Here is an 18,976-nt window from a genome sequence, read left to right on the forward strand (position 1 = left end):
CTCTTGCTAGACCTTGCTGCTGCCATGGCACGGAGAGATGGAGAGGTGATGCCTCTGCTTCAGGGCTCCGTGCTCTGCAGCCTGGTGTGCTACTGCAGACCATGGCTGATTAACATGATTGTGCAGGGCTTTAATTAAGAGAGCGCTGGCACGGTGTGCGCTCCCACCTGCATCTGCTGCCACGTGCAGGACCCCATCCCTGGGCATCTGCGGGGCTCATGGGGACAAGAGCTGCTGCGGTCGGGTGAAGGAAGAGGAGTGGGAGCCCAGCGATGGGGACTCCACACACGCAGTGGGGAGGCCCAAAACATGCTCACAGCCTTCCTGACCCCCGCCTTGCCGCAGGTGGGTTCCCCATCGCAGCCTGTGGCACAGGGAGAGGAACTTCTCAGTGCAAACCACGGTCCTTGCTGTTCCCTGACCCCCAGAAACCAGGGGTGGGGAAAGACTCGGGGTAAGGACAGCTCCTGTGGAGCTGCGCAGGCGTCTTGCACTGGAGGAGGAGCCCGGCAGAGCAGCAGTCCGCGTGGCAGAGGCTGCGGTCGCTGAGCAGCCGATCTCTGTGCGGCACCACAGAAGCCAAGAGGAGAAGGAATTTTAGCCTGTGGGAGGCTTGGCACGTGCTGGCTTTGTCCAGGGGGAACAGGCAGCAAAGTCTCGGGCACGTATGCCAACAGGGACTCACGGGTGACTCTTAGCCACATGTTAATCAGTTTCCCACATGAAAAAGCTCTTCTGCTCCAGTACAAATCAAGGGGTTGATGGTCTGCTTAAGGACTCATAGACTTGCCTTTCTGCTTTGTTACAAAGGTCACATCTCTGCAGAAGACCAGCACGTAGCTTGGTGTCCCACGCATGTTCAGCTGGGACTGCAGCAACGAGTGCATTGGCCATGTCCTTCTGCGTTGCATGCTGAAGAGACCACGCAGGCATGAAGGGCGAGAGAAGGGCGCAGCCTTCTCAGAACCGCTCCCTGTAAAACGGGGATGAGATATGGATTTGCTTGCCCGTCTTAACACACAGGATGAAAGGGGACTAGCCCTCTGGGATGGGAGAAATAAATGGGATCTGGATTGTGGGAAGAAAGAAGGTTGAGGACCTCTAGGTTAGGGAAGGGGTGGGAGCTGCGTGTCTGGGATTTTCATACCAGTAAAAATACTTCAAAAATTGATAAAATCTTTCAGTATTTTGTCTTCTATTGTTCTAGTATCAAGGATGCAAGTGTGTCCTGAAGGCGTTTGCTAGAGCTGTGACCTCTTTGCTTCCTCCCCTCCCCACTATTGTTTTTTGCTTTAGCTGAAGAGGGATGCTTTTTTTAGCCTGGTACATAAGCGGAGGACTTAATGTTTGGTGTGATAGGAGAGGACTATAGGTTGTGCTTTGCTATGCTTCTTTTAACCTGAATTAAAGCTCATATTAATACACTATTTTTTTAATAACATTCTTATATTCTAATTTAATTGCTTTCCTGGAGACTTGTCTTGCTATCATTTCTGTTAGTTACTTATTTTTTATGTTAGCTCCTAGCACACAGGTTATTTCCTTTTTTTCGTTATTTGATTGAGTTAACATCATGCAAAGTGCCTCCTATTTTTTAGGGTGGATATATTTTTTTCCTCACTTAAAAAACTGATTCTCAATATGTTTTGTAGCCAAGAACAGAGGGCTAATCAAATGAAACTACGTTAATGAATTTTCTCAAAAAATTTTAGTGTCAACAACACATGTTTCAATACAAGTAGTCAATCAATTGTATTGCAGGTATTTTTCAAGAAGCTTCTAGAAACTTCCAACAAAAAGATTTTTGAGAGTAAATAGTAAATTTTAGTGATTCCATTTTTTTGGTCCAATTTAAGACTCCTCACTGTGTTAGGCACTGTTTAAGTCTCATCACTCTGTTAGGCAGCAAAAATTTGAATTAGTTAACTTGCTCCATAAAATTCTGGTAGCTTGGAGAGCACAGACATGTTTTACAGTTCTGCTCTCCTTTTCAGGGGCATGTCTGATTTTGGGTTTTTGGGGGATTTTTGGTTTGGTTTAGACCATCTTCTCAAATTGATCAAGGCATAAGAATGAAATCTAAGAAACTTCCTAATCAGAGTTTTTAAAACTTGTTGTTACTAGTAGGCTTGATGAGGAGTGTCTGTCACAAGGCTCATCAGCACTTTTTTGTCTCTGCAACTGGTTAATTTTTTTTCTCTCTTGTTTTTCTTCAAGCTTCAAGAGACAGTCAAAAGGAAGTTAGAAGGCGCACGTTCACCTCTCAATGGAGAACAGCAGAATGGAGTTTGTGATGGGAGCTTTTCTCCGACCAGCAAGCGGATACGGAAGGATGTACCAGGCATCGAGGCAATCAACAGCTTGCCCAATAATTTGCCTTTGCCCGCTGTTTCTCCTCTTCACCAGCTTGACATGAAAGCTCCCCTGCCCCTGCAGAACAGTGGAACTCACGGTAGTGGTCTAGAAGATTTGGGTAAAAACGGTGGGCTTTCCGAGATAAAGCTCCCCGTTAATGGTTGCAACGAGCTAGACGACAGTTTTAACATCCTGCAGAACAAGGAGCTAAAGCAGGAGCCTTTGGATGACCCCAGCTGCATAGACACTTCTGAAACATCTCTTTCAAATCAGAACAAGCTCTTCTCAGACATTAACCTGAACGATCAGGAGTGGCAGGAGCTAATAGACGAACTAGCAAACACCGTTCCAGAAGATGATATACAAGATTTGTTCAACGAAGACTTCGAAGAGAAGAAGGAGCCGGAATTTCCCAGGCCTGCCACAGAGACTCAAGAGAGTGCGAGCGTGAAAAGTGATCCATCTCATTCCCCATTTGCTCATGTCCCGTTAGGGTCTCCCCAGGTGAGGCCTTCTTCTTCCGGCCCTCCATTTTCAAACGTCTCCACAGCCTCCAGCATAGGTTCCGTGTCCAGCGCCCCGCCAGCCCCAATCCCCGCTGGCTCACCAGCAAACTGTGTTGTTCAGTCGCCTCAAACTCCCAGCCAGGCCCACACTCCGGGCCAGACGCAGACGCGGTCTGGAAACGGCTACCTTATGAACCCAGCAGCAGCAACTGTGGCAGGATCAGGGCCTGGGCCTGTGAATATGCCAAGCGCTGACTTGTCTCCAGCTGAACAGCTCAAGCAAATGGCAGCCCAGCAGCAGCAAAGAGCTAAGCTCCTGCAGCAGAAGCAGCAGCAGCAGCATCCAAATCAACCCTCAAGCTGGTCACCTGTGGGCCCTCCATCTAGTCCCTACGGAGGACCCTTCAGTGCAGACAAACCAAATAGCCCAATGATGTATCCCCAAGCCTTTAACAACCAAAACCCAATAGTGCCTCCTATGGCAAACAATCCACAGAAGACCACAATTAATAACTACCTCCCTCAAAATCACATGAATATGATCAGTCAGCAGCCAAATAACCTGGGCACAAACTCCTTAAGCAAACAGCCCAACATGCTTTCTTACGGCAACACCAAACCTCTGACCCACTTCAATGCTGAGCTGAGTCAGAGGATGACCCCACCAATGGCAAATCCCAGCAAGAACCCCATGATGCCGTACATCCAGCAGCAGCAGTCCCAGCAGCCGCAGATGCAAGCTCAGATGGCGCACCTGAGCGAGGAACAGAAACGCATGCTCATCATGAAGCAGAAAGGAATGATGAACCAGCCCATGGCATATGCAACGCTTCCTTCCCTTGGTCAGGTAAGCGCGAGTGCACGATCTGCGGGCAACCAAAAAGAGGCCGATACGAAGGCTTAGTAACTCTTTGTACGGTCTCCCTCTCCCTCCTCCTCTTTCTGCTGGAACGTCATTGCAGACGCTTCGTGGACTTTTCACGTGGTATTGGAGCTTGATCGTTTTAAGAAGTGACTGAAACGATGTTGCGTTATGCTTTAGAAATGTTGTTAAATGGCTGTTTTTCTGAACTAGCGCTCTTTCTCTGTGCTTCTACTGATGAGTGCTTAGGGCCACTCTGGGAAGTTTTGGGTTGGAAGTCACTCCTCCTTGGAAGGTTTGTTTCCTGTTTTTTTCATAATGTAAGACTTGTAGCTTTTGGATCCCAAACCACTGCATGGCTTAGTTTCCACTGTGTAGTTAGCATTGTAACAAAAAGATGGAGTGGTTGGCCCCTTTTTCTTGGGGCAGGGATCCAGCCAGCTTTAAATAGCATATTTGGCTTTTTGGCTCAGGGAACAAAGGAAGGATGTTTTGGGTGCTGTGAGTGCCTTTGGTTTCTATTGGAAGAAGTAAGCACAACTAAATGCTTTTAGTGGTGCTTGAACCACGCGTGAAATGAGGTGGTTTATTCCAGGACTTTCAAGCAGTCTGTAGCAACCTCAAGTATTTTATTGTTGTGAATCTATAGAGTCTTTCAGCAAGAGGCTAAACCCGTGTTGGCGTGAGTGACTTGGCATCACTGTCTCACATGTATTCCATGCTAACCTCTGGAGCGGTAGCTGCCAGGCTTGGGGAATGCTTTGGAATGAATTAATAACCGATTTGAATAATGGTTATAGTAATGTCCTGTCGCCTCCTAGGTCAGATGGGTATTCTTAGTTGCGCAGCCCCTGTAAAGATCTGCACACTGGTGTCATGGAAAGGCTTGAGAATAAGTTTTCTGAATGTTGTTTTAAGGGTTTTTAAAAGACTTAAAGTTAATAATCAGTTCACAAAGCAGGTGATGCCTTCACAGAAGTTATGTGCCACCAAAACATGTCAGGAATTCTGATACAATAGTACACTAATAGAATTGTTGGTTGATAGATTTAGCGTAACAGCTTTTTACCAAATTAGCTGTTTCCACACCACCTACAAGGAGTATTTCCTTCTGAGCATGGTTTAACTGTGACTCACACTGTAATGCATGTAGAAATGCAGCAAAATTTGTCATTTCTTCAGCCTGTGGGGTTTGGGGATCTACCAATAGGAGGAGTAGGAGCTTTACCAGGTCAGAGCCCATCACATTATATAGAATTAATTGCAAAACAAAAAGAAATGTTCATCTGCCTCCTGTTTTTGGTTCAGGATGTATGGTGACAGCTCAAAGGTTCGTATCTCTATTTTAATTCTGTTTGCCTATTGCATTAGAAATAGCTGGTCTAAAGGCTCTTCTTTTTGTGAAGACTTATCTAGAGAAATACTGCGATAATGACATAAAACTCAGACTGTAATCTGAGCTACAGAATTTGTCAGGTTGTAACTGAGAGGCAGAGGATGTTTGGTCATGCTGTCTAATGCTTTATTGTTTCTTTTCTTTGTTTTTGTTAAATCTGTTGAACTCAAAGACCCATCAAACAGTTGAGAGGATGAACTGCATATGTGAGAGTTAATGTCATCTCTTCCATTTCATAAGTTAAGAAATTCATGTTAATATCTCACTGTAGTTCTCCAGGGTGAACAGGAAGCCAAGATTTCATATATCTAATCTCATTCGGTTCCTTTTTTTTAATGTAGGAAAAACTAGATATTTGGATACAACTAGACATTCTTCCAAAACCAAGTCCAGATATTAAGTCATTTCTATATCTTATAAAGAAGAAACTTAAGGCAAAGCCATACTTTGTTATATAATATGTGCAATCCACATTTATTGACCCAGTCAGGTTGAGGGATTTCTTGCTTGTGTGTAGGCGTAGAAAGGTCCCTTCACTACTTATGAAGCCCACTTGCCCACACTGAAAGGATTTTGTTTGGTGAGGAAGGTTGAAATAATAGATTTCTAACTGTAATGTATTTCTTCATTCCTTCCCTTCCTGCTTCCCTGAAAAGCATTTTTCTGTGGAAAATTGGAAAGCTTATTATTGTGAGATGTGCTTGGTGGAAACGGATTGTTTTTGCAAAGGTGGTAAGAAAGATATGTTGATATTGTTGAGTTAAATCCAGCCTGATGCAGATTATCTGATTCTACTACTTACTGCACGATGCGGATGGTCAGACTTGCCAGATCATATATGGAAAATAAGGAGATTGCACTCTTCAGTTTGAAACACATTCCTGAATGTAAAGTGAATGTATCTTTCAGTCAGTTTATGGTTTCTACTTTCATTGTAGGTTTGGTCTCTGATAAAGAATTGTAAAAGTGTGTGTGTGTGTGTGTGTGTGTTAAATAATCATGAGGATTTAACAAATGGCATTTAAGGGGAAAAAAAATTCTAGTTATTGCATCTCATGTTTAGCACTGACTATATATTTCTGTCAGGTGACTATTACAAGGGCATATTCAAGAACCAAAAGATGATTTAGGGAACGTCAGACATGTACAAAAACGCCTGGTCTTATTTTCTGTGTACTGCTGTAAACTTCAAGTCGGTGTACTGCTGTAAAATTCAAGTATGGTTAGCTTGTGTGCATACGTGCACTACGTACACTAATTAAACCTACGTCCATTTGGGCCTAAGGTACTTCTGTTGTTAATAAGCAGAATTTTTACATGCACTCATTGCTTCAGTCGTTGAGCGTACTTGAGAGAGACATACCATTTTTCAGTCCAGCTGGGACCTTGCAAATGCTCTGTGGAGGTCAGTTGCCCGTGACTGTCCTATTAACGTGTCAGTGCTGGTGCTCTTGGCTTGTGTCCTGGGCTTGCCGAGCATCACTGCATACTCTTGTGAAGAGAGGTGAGCAGCGAGAGAGGAAGCCGTGCAGCTCAATATCCATGTGAGTGGTTGGACAGGCAGAGTGCTAAATTAGCAGCTTAGCTAGCAAAAATAGTATCCAAGAAAAGTAGAATTTCTCTAAAGGCTTTCTACACTGTCGGTGTTGAAACTCTTCTGTCAGACATGTTAGTCCTTTGTTTTGCTGTGCAGATCCAGGACTGTACTGGCACTGTGGTGGTAACCTCCATCACACTAATGCTGGACGACCCATACGCCCTGAACCACGATGTCCTCTATTTTATGCTATAGCTTGTTCTCTTCAAAGGAAGACTGGGTGGGGTATTTGCCTGTTTTTCTACAAAGCAGATACTGATTTGGATTTTTGAGTCGAGGATTTTTCCAGGGTTAGCCTGAAGGTAATTCAGATCGCTTTTTTGTGGAATTGACTGTTAAAACCACGGCCAGATCCTGACCCATCTATATTCAGCAAAAACCGTGGTCGGATCCTGACCCATCTACCTTGAGCAAGGCTCTGTTCTGCTACTAGTGTTCCCTCATGCCTGACTGTTCTCCACTTGGTACTTAGAAATCCCTGCTCTTTGCCTTGCCCCACATACCCTCATCTGCCCTAAAATCAGTTGTTAGTTTGTGAGTACGTGGCAGGAATTGCTCTTTAGCCTCTTGCTTTTCCTGGATGGTTCTTTCATTCTTGCTTATCTGCAGCTATAGGCTAAAATAGCAAGTACAGATTTTCACTGGGGCTGGTAACTTGTTAGGTATTTGAGGGCTAGAGGTCCTCTGCTTTTCTGGTTCCCATGTGATAATAAAAGAAATTGGTTTCACACCAAGATGCAACAGGGGCTTTGTTTAGGCTTTTTATGAGATTTAAGAAATAAAAGCAAGCAAGCCTAAACCAACCTCTTCTCTCAAAAATTAGAGCTTTGTTTAACCTAAAATGTTCCATTTAGTTTTTGAGGGGTATGTAAGGTTTTATGGGAGGCACTTTTTTCCTCTCTTTTTTTTTTTTCTTTAAACCAAAAAGTTATTTCAAATTGGGGAAAAGTGAAAACGTTTTCTTTGGAAAATTTCAGAATCATTAATTGTGCCTTTTCTTGGTTCCAGCTGTTCAATATGTATGCGTAACGGTAAGAGAAAAAAGCAGCCCAACGGAATAGATGTTGAATGGCTGAGACAGAATTTGATGTTTGGAGCCAAGTGAGTGAGGGAGAGTAATGAGAGGTCAAAACAAAACAGAATTCTCCGTGGGTGTAAGAAAAATAAAACTAGACTGCAGCTCTTTGCCTGCATGGGACTGTGAGGATGCTGCAATTATAGTTCCTATTGAAACCACCGGTTATGTTGTTTGAAATTGGAGGGATGTGAATGAAGAGGAGAAATGAGACTATACTGGAAGAATATCTTCAAATTCTCTTTTCTGTCTTTTGTTTTAATCTTATAAATTCAAGGTGCGTCATCTGCTCAGTCTGGTTTTGCATGTGAAGGATAAAGGGAGGTCTGTGTCCAGAGAACATTTCCAAAACGTAATTGTCTTTGTCCTTTCTAAGTGAAAAGGTGTGTTTCTCGCTGGAATTGTAAAAGAGATTTTATACTTTTTTGAAGGTTATCTTTGGGATATTGAGAAAAAGAGATTGTTGATGTTCTAGGATTTGGCCTTTTTTAAAAGCCCACCTGAAAGTAAAGAAGAAAGTCTACAAATTTGTATTCACTGCATGAAAGTGTGGCAGAAACACGACTGTCTTACCAGATTTTAGGCGAGACAAGCAGGAATGGAAATAATGACTGAGACTGTGAGGATCACTTGCTGAACAGCCTATAAAGATGTAGTGAATGCCCGGCTATGCTATGTTTGACTCATAGCCACTGTTTTCCACAAAAGGTTTGCCCTGGAGTTCAGATGCAGTGCCTGCCTTTTCCAAATGCTGAAATTTGCTCCCCAGAAGTCAGTCTCCCATAGACTCTTAAGGACAGACTCTTAAAGGTAAATGAAATGTGCTCGCATGGATTCTGACCATCTCACCAGGCAATTTGTAAACAGTAGCCTGGCCTTCTTACTGTTCCTGCTATCACCTGCCCATTGTGTTGGGAAGGTGGTCATGTTAGCATAGATCACTAGAAACAAATGTTGGACAGCACTTGCCTAAAATCAGATCTCCATGGCATAATCCTAAAAACCAAATTTTGGCTTGCCGGTATTTCATCATTTTGCGACCTGTGGGCGTGTGTTTTTTTACACTAATATATACTTTGTTCATTCCATATGGTAAATGTTTTTCTGCAATGTTAAGTTTTTTCTCTAGTCTAAGCCTTGCAAAATTGAAGTATAAGAGCACTGCTCCCATGCCCCAACTGAAGCAATCATCTTAACATAAGACAACCAAAGATGTCTTGGTGAAACTTACTTTCCTGAAACCATGCTGACCAGTATTCCTGTTTTATCCTCTGAGTTATCGCTGATAGAGAACTGAAACCAATTGTTCCACTGTTTTGCTGGAGAGTGTGTCAGAATAATCGGTCTTTTCCTCTTTTTAAATATCACAGTTGTAGTGGTAAATCTTTGGTTCTTAGAAACTTCTCCACTTGTCCAAGATTCGTTAAAATACATTGTTGTGCCATTTGTTTCTTGTCTAGTTTCTTGAAGACTCAGAGTGTGAGTTATTCTCATCTGTAAAGAAATTGTCCTATATTACTTTTAGAAGCTGAAAATTTGTATTACTGACTGCATGAAGTGTATATTAAATGTCCCCTATTTTGAAGTCACCATGATAGCATACTTTTTCTTCCTACATGATCTAGATTGCTATGTAAAGAGCAGTTTGTCCTGTTATTTAGCAGGGCCTGTTAGTCGGATGATATAACATGTGCCAACCAACTCTCCTTTAGTTTTATTAGTTATGACTGCAATTGCGAAGCACTGTGATTTTGAAATGTCTATAGCCAGTAGCAGCATATTTTTACATAAAGTGCTACCCTTTCCTGGGTTGTTTTTTGGCCATTTTCTCCTTAAAGTGCAAGTTTTCATCATCAATTTTAGTTTTCCAGTCTCATGACCCATTCTACCTGCTTTCAGCAATACCAGCCATAATCCATTTCTTATTGTTCATGAGTCTCTAACTCTTCTTTTTTATTGTATATGCTCTTAATGTTAGTATACAGGCGGTATAAAACTCTGTTCTTTCCACCCGCTTTTATGGTTGGATCTGTCAAGCTGGCGACATAGCACCACTGAACATACTGGGATGTTTATACCATGCTCGGCCCAACACTGTGCTCTTCTGCAGGCTAGTTTGTTGCCCTCTGAGCATCAGCATAACTAATTTAGCACAAGAAGGCCGATGCTTTCAGTGCTAGATGATGACTGAAAGATCCACGTAGCCTTTTCTTTGCGTAACAGTGTTCTAGTGTTCTCTGGAAAATCAAAAGCCTTCCTTCCTGTCCTGCTTCCTCCACCCAGGAGGTCACCTCCGAGAATCAGCGTGTTCACTGCGGCAGAGCTACGGGGGTAAAGCCGGTCATCCATTGACGCCTTCACTTTTCCTGATCCACAAAGAGTATTTATTGTAAAATGGTACCTGTCATGTTTTGATGTAGAGAGCGGGTTCAGCTCTTGAGTTGGATTCTGTTATTCCCCATTTTTATTTTGAGAGAAGACTTAATGCAAAGACTAAGAGTAAGGTTCCCATCCTTGGCAGTCTATTTACCGGCTAGTGCCTCACAGCCGGCTGCCAGAGCTCGCAGAGCGCTTGTCTGAGCGTTTTGGCATGACTTGGTCTGATCCCTTTCTCTCCAGACTGTGATGATCTTGCATGGCCCAACCAGGATGCATGTTTGATCACAGTTTGCACTTAGATAATATTTTTGAGTTTTACGTTTGTCCTTGTGTCATTTCTTTAAGATCATGACCTTAACTTTACCTTTTTCTGGAGTTTAGACATTTAGAGTACTTCTTGCCCCTGTATTTCCATTTTCCTTCCATAATTCCCAAGTTTGCCAGTTTGCTTCTCAACATCTCAGAAATATTAATTAGACCTTAATTTTAGAGGAATCTATATTCCTATGTTTAAACTCATTAATATATAAGTCTGAATATCTCAAAAAAGTCAACTCGTGCCCCATAACACTTCTGGTCATAAATATTCAGAAATTCTAAAACTGCTTTAAAATCATGAGCTCATAAAAACAGTATATACTGGGGATGGGGGTAGTAGTTGTCTTCCTGTTTTCTGAACCGCTGGGATTCTTGTTTTCCAGTTCTTTTTTATCCATCTGGGACAGAAGTTTACTTCTTAAAGTAAAGCTTTGATTCTCCCTCACCTTCTTGACTCTATAAAATGAAACTTAAAGGAAAACATGTCAAATTATAAGATAATGTGATACTGGGGATTTTCCTTACCCCCCATTTCAGTGTCATCTGTTCTCATCCCAGCTGGACAATTTAAGGTTATGGTGCAACTCCAAACCTTTTTCTTGGAAGCTTCTCTTTGGTCGTGTTTGTATCTCCAACATGTCACGTAGTCCTTTTAGAAAAGACACCTCACAGAAACAAATGACATTGTTTCCAAGTTACTGTCTGTACTGAGAACACGGGTGAAGTAATTGCTCAGCGTGTACCGAAATGGCTTCCTTTGCCACCACCAAGGAGGCTGCACATACATTTTCTGCATGGAGTGGATTTACTAGACCTTGCAGCTAACAGCAGTAATAAAATCATCACCAGCTCCTGACCAGATTTAACAGTACAGATCCAGGGCTAGGGAGGCCTCTATTTCGTCTCTGTTTCGGAGGCACAAGGAAGATCTCTTCTTCCTTCTCCGCCCGACCTTCCAGGTCTCACGCTAACCCGCGCTGAGGTCGGTGATCCCTTGCTGGTAAAGGGAGTCAAGCAAGCCTTGCAACTAATTTTGGAAGAGAAGCGGCTTTGCTGGAAAGGCCAGGGAAGGCTTTGCAGCTGTCCACCCATTTCCTGCGCTGCGGGCAGTTCTGCAGGGGACATCTTCCAAATCAGCCGACCGTAAGAAAGAGCAGACATGCGTTGTACGGTGCGTGCCTCTGCTGTGAGCAAGGGGGGGGCATTTCACAGTAGCGCTTACTGTTGTGTTTTGGATCTGAAGATACTCAGACCTACCACATTTCCACAGAAGAACCATTTAAAGTGTCTTCTTTTCCTATATTTTTAAAGATCCATTTATAAATAAATAAGAGATTAGTCTTCATCAGGCATATAATAATGCGCTTTAGATTAATGAGAGCTAGACCCTTGCTGCTTGCTGTCCTGATTGTAAGAGATGAACCAGACTGCCTCCTTTCAGGCTGCATTTCCAACCATAGCAGCGCTTCTAAGCCTGAGTGTCGTTTTGTGTATCTCTGCTGACGGTAGATTTAAAATTGCCTTTTCACTATTCTGTTCTGCAGGTAACAAATTGTTAGCAAATCCCTTTGCTAGGAAAGCCTCTTCCAGGTAGTCTGGGAGTTTCTTCTCAATTTAAGTATATTCTCATTGTCTTTCCCAACCTTTGTAAAGAAAACTGGAGACTGGATTAAAAATTAACTCTCCATTTCTTTTTCCATCTCCCTCCCATAGTAGGGGCTTATACAAACTGAGATTTAATTCCAAGCAAACTTGTAAATTCTTTTATTAGTATTTGAAGAAAAGATTCATTTTACCTACAGAAATATTCTTGCAACAAGAATTATTGTTGAATAAGCAGTACCCTTCCCCGTGCTCCCTTTACTGCAGGAGGGATGCAATGACTCTGCTGCTTAACTCAGTTAAGAACGTTTCCTGCAGTTTCTGCTCCCACCACGGGCTACGGCGATCACCCAGCCTGCTCTGTCAAGGACCCCCTTTCCTTTCCTGCATTCTGGCTCTGCTCTGATTTCTGTCTATTAAGGAGTTCATAGCACGCAAAATTGCTTATCAAATAATCAATTGATAAGAGTAAAGGTAATAGGCTAATCAAAAAGCCTATTTTGAACTATTAATAGATTGTGGTTACTTTAAAAGCAAGCTCCATCCTGTTCTTCTATTTTTCCCCCTCAGTCTTCTGTTTTTTTTTTTTCCTGTGACATGTAGGTGACTCCTTCCCTGCCCGTAGCTCTACGCTCAGGTAAACAGAGGAAGAGACACCATCGGGGAGTAAATTATGGGAAGTCAGCATGGGGTCTGCCTTCCCCGCCGAGGGCTGTTTGCTGGGGGGCAGGAGCGTGGGCAGCACCCCATGCATCCTCCTTTGCTGTCTCCTGCACCAGCTCCTCTTTCCTGTTTGCAGGAAGAAGGACACAGGGAGAGAAGCTAAAGCGTACAAGTATCTTATGGGAGGCTGAGCACTGCCAGAAAGAGAAAATCCCCTGCTCTGTCGTAATCCCTGCGTTCCTTAAACATCTTCCCCCACTCAGTAGCATTTCAGTGACACTGAAAGAGGCTGCTTGTTTACCCCAAGAGCATGAACACAGCTCAGCTCTTTTGCTTGAGGAGAACATCAGTAAGTACCAATTAATGTTCCAACAAGGAACTTAGGACCAAATAAGGCTCTCATATTTTCAGAGGAAACATAATAGTCCCATCTTTAGTGGCTTGTTTTCACTCACCTTTGTTTACTGTAGTTCATGGCTTTTAGCTTAGGAGTGTCCTGAACTTGTGAGCAGAGGATGTCACTGTCTTTTGTGGAGTTACATGTGGAGCCCAACAGCTCTTTCTAAATTTGTGTGTACATACACATTTGTGGCTAACATACCTTTTTGGATTTATATTACCAGGAGCTTTTCCATCCCTTCTCTAAAGCAGTGTGACGTACAGCCTGCTTCTGAGCCATCAGCGGAGGGCTTGGCCACCCGATCCCGGAGCAGTGCAGCACTGCAATGCCAGAACTGGTGTCGGCGCGTGTTCAAAGCCTTGAGCTCAACTTCTGTTCTCCGTGTCTCTGCCTAATCTCTGTCTGTGTGAAGGGGTGCTCTTTGATGAGCAGTCTAGGCTACCCTGCTGGCTATGATGTTCCAGTTCAACAGTGAAGTGTACCTTGCACTTCTGAATTCCTGTTTTGTCTTTTATTTTACCTACGTGGATCCTTATTCTGGTGCTTTCCACAGCATTTTTGGATAGTCAAGCCCAGTGCTACCTAGAAGTGTTATGCTATTGGCATGTGTGTTCCCTCCAGAAAGATTTCCTAATGTCAGCGATGTGCATGTGTCCATAGTAGGAACTCTTAATACCTCTTGAAAGACTGTCCCAGTAAGTGGTTAAGTGCAGATTTGGAGTCCTGCGTTCAGGAGGTTCTGCCAAATCCCAGCTGATGCATCTAATTTGCTGAAGAATGTGGCTTCTGCTCTCTCAGCAAAGATTTCATTCCTCATGGGCAGTGGGAAACTTGCCCTTTTTATGTTGTTGTTCAGCAGCTTAGTATTAAGTCTGAGACAGCCAATTTTGTTACTAAGGAGAGAAACCAGTCTGTTGGTCCCTACGTTCTTCATTCTTATGTAGTGCGCGCATACTTGTATTATTCAGTCCTCCCACCCTTATTTAGCCCCTTTTTGTGTGCATGAGGAATGTTTTGCATGCATTAGGCTGCAAGCATATCTTTACACATGGTGAGGAATCCACCCATTCTGTGACAACACATCTTCCAAACAGGTGGGTTCCTCATTTACACCTGGTGGGAGCTTGTTAGCAGTTCTTACTCTATAGTAAAAGTGGGAGCTGTCTAGAGAGGGTCAAGTGTCTCGTAAGAAAGCAAGCACAAGTCCAGCAGCACTGTCACAAAATAATGTTTTAATGTTTTCTCTGTCTCTTTTTCACTTCTGTTTCACACTTGTGCAATATTAAAGTCTATTCCTCACTCCAGAAGCTCAGTCTTTGGCTGCTCATACTAGCATCCTTCTGTAAAATCTGTTCTGCCAAGTTCTTTGCTGCTAGCTAAAATCTCCATTTTTGAAAAACAGAGGTATACCTATAAGCTGTCTTTTGTTTCCTTATGCTATTTGGAGAAACTGAGGGAAAGACAATGTCTTTAAAAACCAGAAAGAAAAATAGTTTGAAAGGGTCAGCCTACAAAGAGTTTAAGGTCAGCCCTGAGAACATGACTCCTTTTCTGACATGATGTTCCTGACAGGCTTGAGAGTTAACATTCTCGAAAGAATCTGCCTTTTAAATTATTTTTTGTACATAGTATTGCCTAGAGAAAGCAAAATTCCTGAGATTGCCCAACATGCACTTTCCAGGGAACTATTTTCCCAGTGTGTACTTCTTTCCCTCTGAGTCCAGCAGGTTAGGTGGTGGTTTTTTTTTAAAAAAATCTGTCCTATATTATTTGTCTGTTCCTTTTCTCTGCCCTGCTACTCCATAAGCCATTTTTCTTTCTCTCCCTCTAAGCTCCCTGTTCAAGTTTACCGTCTGTTTCCCCTCATCCAGCTTTTATTTCTCTGCCTCCCCTTCTTACCCATTTAATAGCACAGGACTGGTTTTTGGTATTGTCACATTGTGCAGGAAATCACTGTAGACACCACGGCTTTCTGTGGTGTGTATACCTCCAGCAGATGGAAATAGTATGAAATATTTATTGTCATATTAAATGTTTTTTTAACCAGTCATGGACAGCTGAAGGACTGGGGGATCTTAGCTATAATCTCACTCATGTGGTGACACCATCCATGTGATAAATTTGGCTGTTCCACCTTCAGTCTGCCCACTAATCCATCTCAACCAGGACTTTAATGTTCTGAACTATGGAGCAGCTTCACTGGATCAAGATTGTTTGTAGTGTACCCTTATCACAGATGGCTAAAACAAAACTAAAAAAGTAGGAGCTTTCTATTGTTAAATTGCTAGTGACACGTAGTTTCCCACACCTTGAGGATTTGTCTCTGGCAGTAGAAGGCAGTAAATTAGTCTTACAAGCCCTTGCATTCTTACAGATGGAAAAGCAATTTTAAGTGATTTTTTGGGTGACTTTTAAGCTGTATTAATGATACCTTCTCTTGCCCTTCATGTCGTGTGAAACTGGTCTCGTCATTTGAAAGACAGCTTCACTGTTCCCGCAGAGAGATGCATAGAACAAAAACATTTAAAGCCTTTTAAGTCATCTCTGGAATAGTTACTACGTACGTCACAAACTACACAATGCACATGGATGTATAGTAGAATTTCATGTTTGTGGTTGCTCTGAGGGAGTATTTATCTCATTCATCTTACCACATGGGGGTTGCTAGTCCAGGATCAAGAAGAAACATTTCTGTTTTTCTGGGAGGTACCAGTGGCTTCACCAAGCGCCTGCTCGTGTCCACCAACCTTACTCCATGCAGGAAAAGAGAGCACGGTGGGGAAAATGTATGGGACTACCAAAAAGCTTGTGTGTCTGAAGCAGATGAAGCTCCGAGTTTCAGTTGGAGATGCCAGAGATTTCGCACCGTGACACAAGAAAAGTCACCGGCTGTGCTGCTGCGGAAGTTTCTGTTTGCACTTGCCTGGTTCCTGCACCTGGTTTGCAGACAGCACGGGGATTACATCCCCTCCGTCCTTCCCAGGCTGCAGATAAGAGCGAAAACCGCTACCAAAAAAAATAATCCTGAACTCCGGTTACATAAAGGGTGGGCTCCTTTCCAAGGGCCCTGCTGAAAGGGACACAGGTGTCACCTGCAGACGCACTCACAGCTTGAGAGAGGCCGTTTTGGCTAAGGATGGCCGGCGTGCCAGGTGCACTGCCAGCGTATGATTTTAATGCTAATGAAGCAGTGGAAAAGGCTCCAGTTAGTCACAATACAGCGGTGGCAATGACCGGGGAGGGTTAAAAACTGCCGTCCAGCACAAGGGTACCAGCGAGGCCCTTCAGGAGAAAGGAGCTTGTGGAAAGAGCAGGGCCTCTAAGCTCTACTGCCTTAAAGTAAAAGCTGCACCGCTCGCACCCGACTCTCTCTTCTGTGCCTGGCACTGTGTGCGTGTGGCCATGCACACGTGTGTACGCATTGCTCTGAGCGAGATGCTTCCCGCTGCAGCTGGGCAGGGGAAGCTGAATAAAGACCCGCAGAACCCAAACCTCTTACGGCTTATTATCGACTCACCTGTCCTGAGCATCCTGCTTACCTGCTCTGCCTCCCAGCCACCCCGCAAAGCCTCGTGTCAGAGAGGGTTCGCGCGCTTTGGCCCTGTGCAATGTAGATCGAAGCAGAGTGGAAGTATCAGGGTTGTAACCTCAGCAGAGCTCCCAGCATTGCGACTGCTATAGCGAACAGCAGCTGTGGGGTGGCCGGTGCAGACTGGGTGCTCCCCTGGGTGCACTCCAGCATTGCTGCTTTCACCAAAGGCAGCTTAGGTGTCTGCTTTCCTCTGCTTCTGCTCAGGTCTTCTGCTCTAGGTACAGTGTACTGTGCGAAAAACCCAAAACATTAATGTAGGTAAATGAGCTGTTTTACTCATGCTCCCGAGAAGCACGTTCCTCTGGAAAAAGCATGGACTTTTGGAAAACCTTCATGAGCAATTCTGAAATCGATGTACTGCTGGGGACACTGAATGGCAGGGCACTGTTTTGTTTTTAAGGTGGTCTTTTATCACCTCTTGGATTTTTCAAAGAAAAAAAATGTGGGTTATTGTGATTGATTTTCAATTAATTGAGAATCACGTGGTCTCTCTCTCCTCCATTTTCCTTACCTATCCACCGCTTTATTTTCCTATTAATAGATTGTGCTTTGCCTTTTCAACTTAGTGAGTGCTTTCTCACCTACACAGCCCTAGTCAATGGGAGCACTTATGTAAGGATTGCACAGTCTGCCCCCTGTGCATCTTAATGAAATTGGAGAAATGGGGTTTTTTTTAGTTCTTTAGGATTAGATTCTTCTTTCTCAAAGGCTTTTTTTGGCCTCACAAAATTAGATCACTACTATGCAAAAAACAACCCACTGTGATCACAGCTTAATTGCACAATGCCTGTGCTTTCTTGAATGTTGTTCCCATCTCTTCAAGATTAAGTAAGATCCAGTGGGTTGGACCTTTGATCTGCATAATAAAGGACAAGGAGGCAGTTTGTAAATCCTTCCTTTCCATCTTTATTCTTTGCAGTTTGGGACCTGAAGGCTTGAAATAATTTTTGCTTGCTAAGAGGAACCTTTATGTAATATATGTGGAGATGCCATTATGCTAATTAGTGTTGTTAGGAAAAATCAATGTATGTATGTCATCTAACAGCAAGCGATGATCTTCTCACAATCAGCAATTTATCATGCATTGCCAATGCAGTAGGGCTAGGACTATTTTATTCAGATAAATTTCTCATTCGTTTAGTCAGTAAATCATGGTGCACTTCATGATAGTCATTTTTAATGTGATTGCATTTTGTTAAGTTTTAATCACGCATAATGGATTTTATCTGGCAATGAGGTCAACCTGTAGTCTCTTCCTCTGTCATTTATATCTTACCGTCCCAGCGTGGACAAGCTCACGGCCATACCTGCATGCCCCAGACTAGGAGGGGATAGGGAAATACAGGAGGCACAGGAAGACGAGCTGTTAAGATTGGTTTCAAGCATCTGATGCTTAGCTGAAGATTTACCCTAGGTGAGATTATACTTGCTGTATCTTTGCCTCCAAGCGTAACTGAATTTGCTCGAAAACTGTGTTTGCACGAGCTCTCCAATGACACTTTTGAACCGACCAGTTTGAGTCAGGGCTGCGGGAGCACCTTTATTCCACTGGATACCCTGGTAGGGATGCTTCCGGTGCTGCTCTTTTACCCGCAGACCATGCTAAACTTTTTCACTGGAAAAGCAGTGGAAGATGAGGTATGGAAGGAGGCAGGGAACCATGGTGGTTTTCAATGAGAGATGGGCTCTTTTCTTTGGTGTCTTCATCTTGAGTCCAAACTCTGCTGTGACTTGCTCGTTCTTAAGCAAGTAGAAAAGTCCTGTTGTCTTCATCTACAACAGGAGTGTGCCCTGGATCTCCCTGGCAACTTCAATGCAATTCCGCTGTTCTTGCTTATGTTTCTGAATGGCTGTGGAGTGTTTCCGTTTGCTTCTTATATATGTGGTTTGACTTGATGTTCTTCTCCATTGAAGCAAGCCATAACTGTCTTTTCCCTTTCCTTTTCTGGTGGCTTCCCTATGTTTTGGTCATCTCCTTCCTTCCTGCACCCCCTTGCAATCTTTGTCCGTTCTCCTTTCACTCTTGCCTTCACAGTTTTTTCCTTTCTTCTGTTTTGTCAACCAAAAAAACTCTTTCTCTTCATTCACCTCTTCCTATAAAGCATAGTAAGCTCTCTCAGCATTATGTCCACTGGAAGGGGAAATGGGAATACAGGGAGGAGTGTTACAGAGCACTGGAGATGCTGTTCTGCTTCAGGTTCTAGCGCTGTGCCGTCGACGTGGGGGTCGAG

The 18,976-nt window shown here is 43.5% G+C and overlaps 1 protein-coding gene across 1 annotated transcript in view; it reads left to right on the forward strand.

Moving 5' to 3' along the window:
• The window catches only part of MAML3 (mastermind like transcriptional coactivator 3), a 245,894-nt gene that overhangs the window by 153,145 nt on the left and 73,773 nt on the right, over window positions 1-18,976 (forward strand). The window contains exon 2 of the mRNA XM_075150116.1: window positions 2,218-3,708. Coding sequence (XP_075006217.1) covers window positions 2,218-3,708 — 1,491 coding nt within the window. The remainder of the gene's footprint in view (window positions 1-2,217; window positions 3,709-18,976) is intronic.

Source organism: Calonectris borealis, chromosome 4 (assembly GCF_964195595.1).
Source record: "Calonectris borealis chromosome 4, bCalBor7.hap1.2, whole genome shotgun sequence".
NCBI lineage: Eukaryota > Metazoa > Chordata > Aves > Procellariiformes > Procellariidae > Calonectris > Calonectris borealis.